This window comes from Mastomys coucha, unplaced genomic scaffold (assembly GCF_008632895.1).
Source record: "Mastomys coucha isolate ucsf_1 unplaced genomic scaffold, UCSF_Mcou_1 pScaffold4, whole genome shotgun sequence".
NCBI lineage: Eukaryota > Metazoa > Chordata > Mammalia > Rodentia > Muridae > Mastomys > Mastomys coucha.
In genome coordinates this window covers 16,421,068-16,422,413 of record NW_022196910.1, presented here as the reverse complement: position 1 = coordinate 16,422,413, position 1,346 = coordinate 16,421,068, and the positions used below count along the sequence as shown (strand labels likewise).

The following is a 1,346-nucleotide window of genomic DNA, read 5'->3' as shown; positions in this document are numbered from 1 at the left end:
GAGAGAGAGAGAGAGAGAGAGAGAGAGAGAGAGAGAGGTTTAAAGCTTCACAAAGTCAGGAAAGACCCTAGTGAATACTTGTCCATTCTATTTGGTTTGCTTTGGATCTGAGCTCAAAAGACTCAATCCCAAGGATCTATTCCCCTTAGAAGCTGCATGTCTCTATGGGGCGCACTAGGTGGGGGGGGGGGTAATCCGAGATGCACCCACTAGGAGAGATTTCCATATGGCAGAAACTGCTTGCCTCCAGAAAGTCTCTTCTAGAGCCTGAAGATGCAAGCAAGCCTCCCCTCTCCCCAACCCCCACCTCTCACCTCGTAGGTGCTGGTGATGCCCAGCCTATAGAACACCGGAAGGAAGACCTCCGCGCTGATAACCACTACAAAAAAGTAGGTGATGCCAAAGATGCTGAATATCGCTCCAAAACGGTAGACCTCGGCGGGAGTGCCCAGGACAGTGACAGCAGACATGAAGCTGGCGGTGAGGGACAGAGCCACAGGCACAGCGCTCATACTGCGGCCGCCCATCAGAAAGTCCTTGGAGGTCTGCTGGCCGCCCCCCGCGAAGGCGTAATAGATGCCGATGGCCGCTGAGATGAGCAGCATGCCTGCGAACACCACGTAGTCCCACACCACAAAGCTGCCGATGTCCCGCGACGCGTCCATGGTCCCCCCCTAGGTGACCTGCGCACAGAGTGCACAGTGGTAGCAGGCGCAGCACAGGTGGCTTTAGCCTCAGGCCGGCGCTCGCTTTTTTCTCCCTGTTGAGGCAGGCGTGGCGTCCTGTGGAGACCAGGTACGTCCCGCAGGTGTGGATCCTCAAGGAAGTACGAGCCTAAATACCTGTTGCCAGTGGCCCGATCGGGGAAACCCCTGTTGTCAGCTGCGCCCCTGACCCCCTGGGACCTGGAGAAGTCGCGCCGCGGCAGCACTGAGCGCTCACCACCCGAGTAAGACTGCCTAGGCACCAGCGACTCTGGGACAGGCGGGGGAGAACTGGAACCTCCCGCCGCGTCCAGCGAATCCACAGCGCGCTCTGCGCAAGTTTTATTAAGTGACAGCGGCGGGGACGCACCATTTAAACAGGCAGGTGATGGGTGAGTGTTTGGGGCGGTAGGGGCAGATCGAAGGGCAGTTGTCACGCTTTCCAGCTCACAGTCCAGGTCCTCGCTTGAAGGTACGCGTAGAGTTTGAGGCTCATCATCACTTGACAGATTAATGGATGGTGGGAGTGACAACTGCACAACTGCGGTAACTTAGATCATAGTGGTTAGACTGGCGAGCAACTCTAAAGGAGACAAAGAAGGCTGTACTGTGGGTTGCTTGCGTTTTCACTCAACAAACATT

General features: G+C 56.5%; 1 protein-coding gene across 1 annotated transcript in view; it reads right to left on the bottom strand.

Annotated features, from left to right (window-relative positions):
• Slc5a8 (solute carrier family 5 member 8) overlaps positions 1-959 on the bottom strand; it is a 41,779-nt gene extending 40,820 nt beyond the window's left edge. The window contains exon 1 of the mRNA XM_031349319.1: positions 315-959. Coding sequence (XP_031205179.1) covers positions 315-665 — 351 coding nt within the window. The 5' untranslated portion in view covers positions 666-959. The remainder of the gene's footprint in view (positions 1-314) is intronic.
• Between the last annotated feature and the right edge of the window lie 387 nt (positions 960-1,346).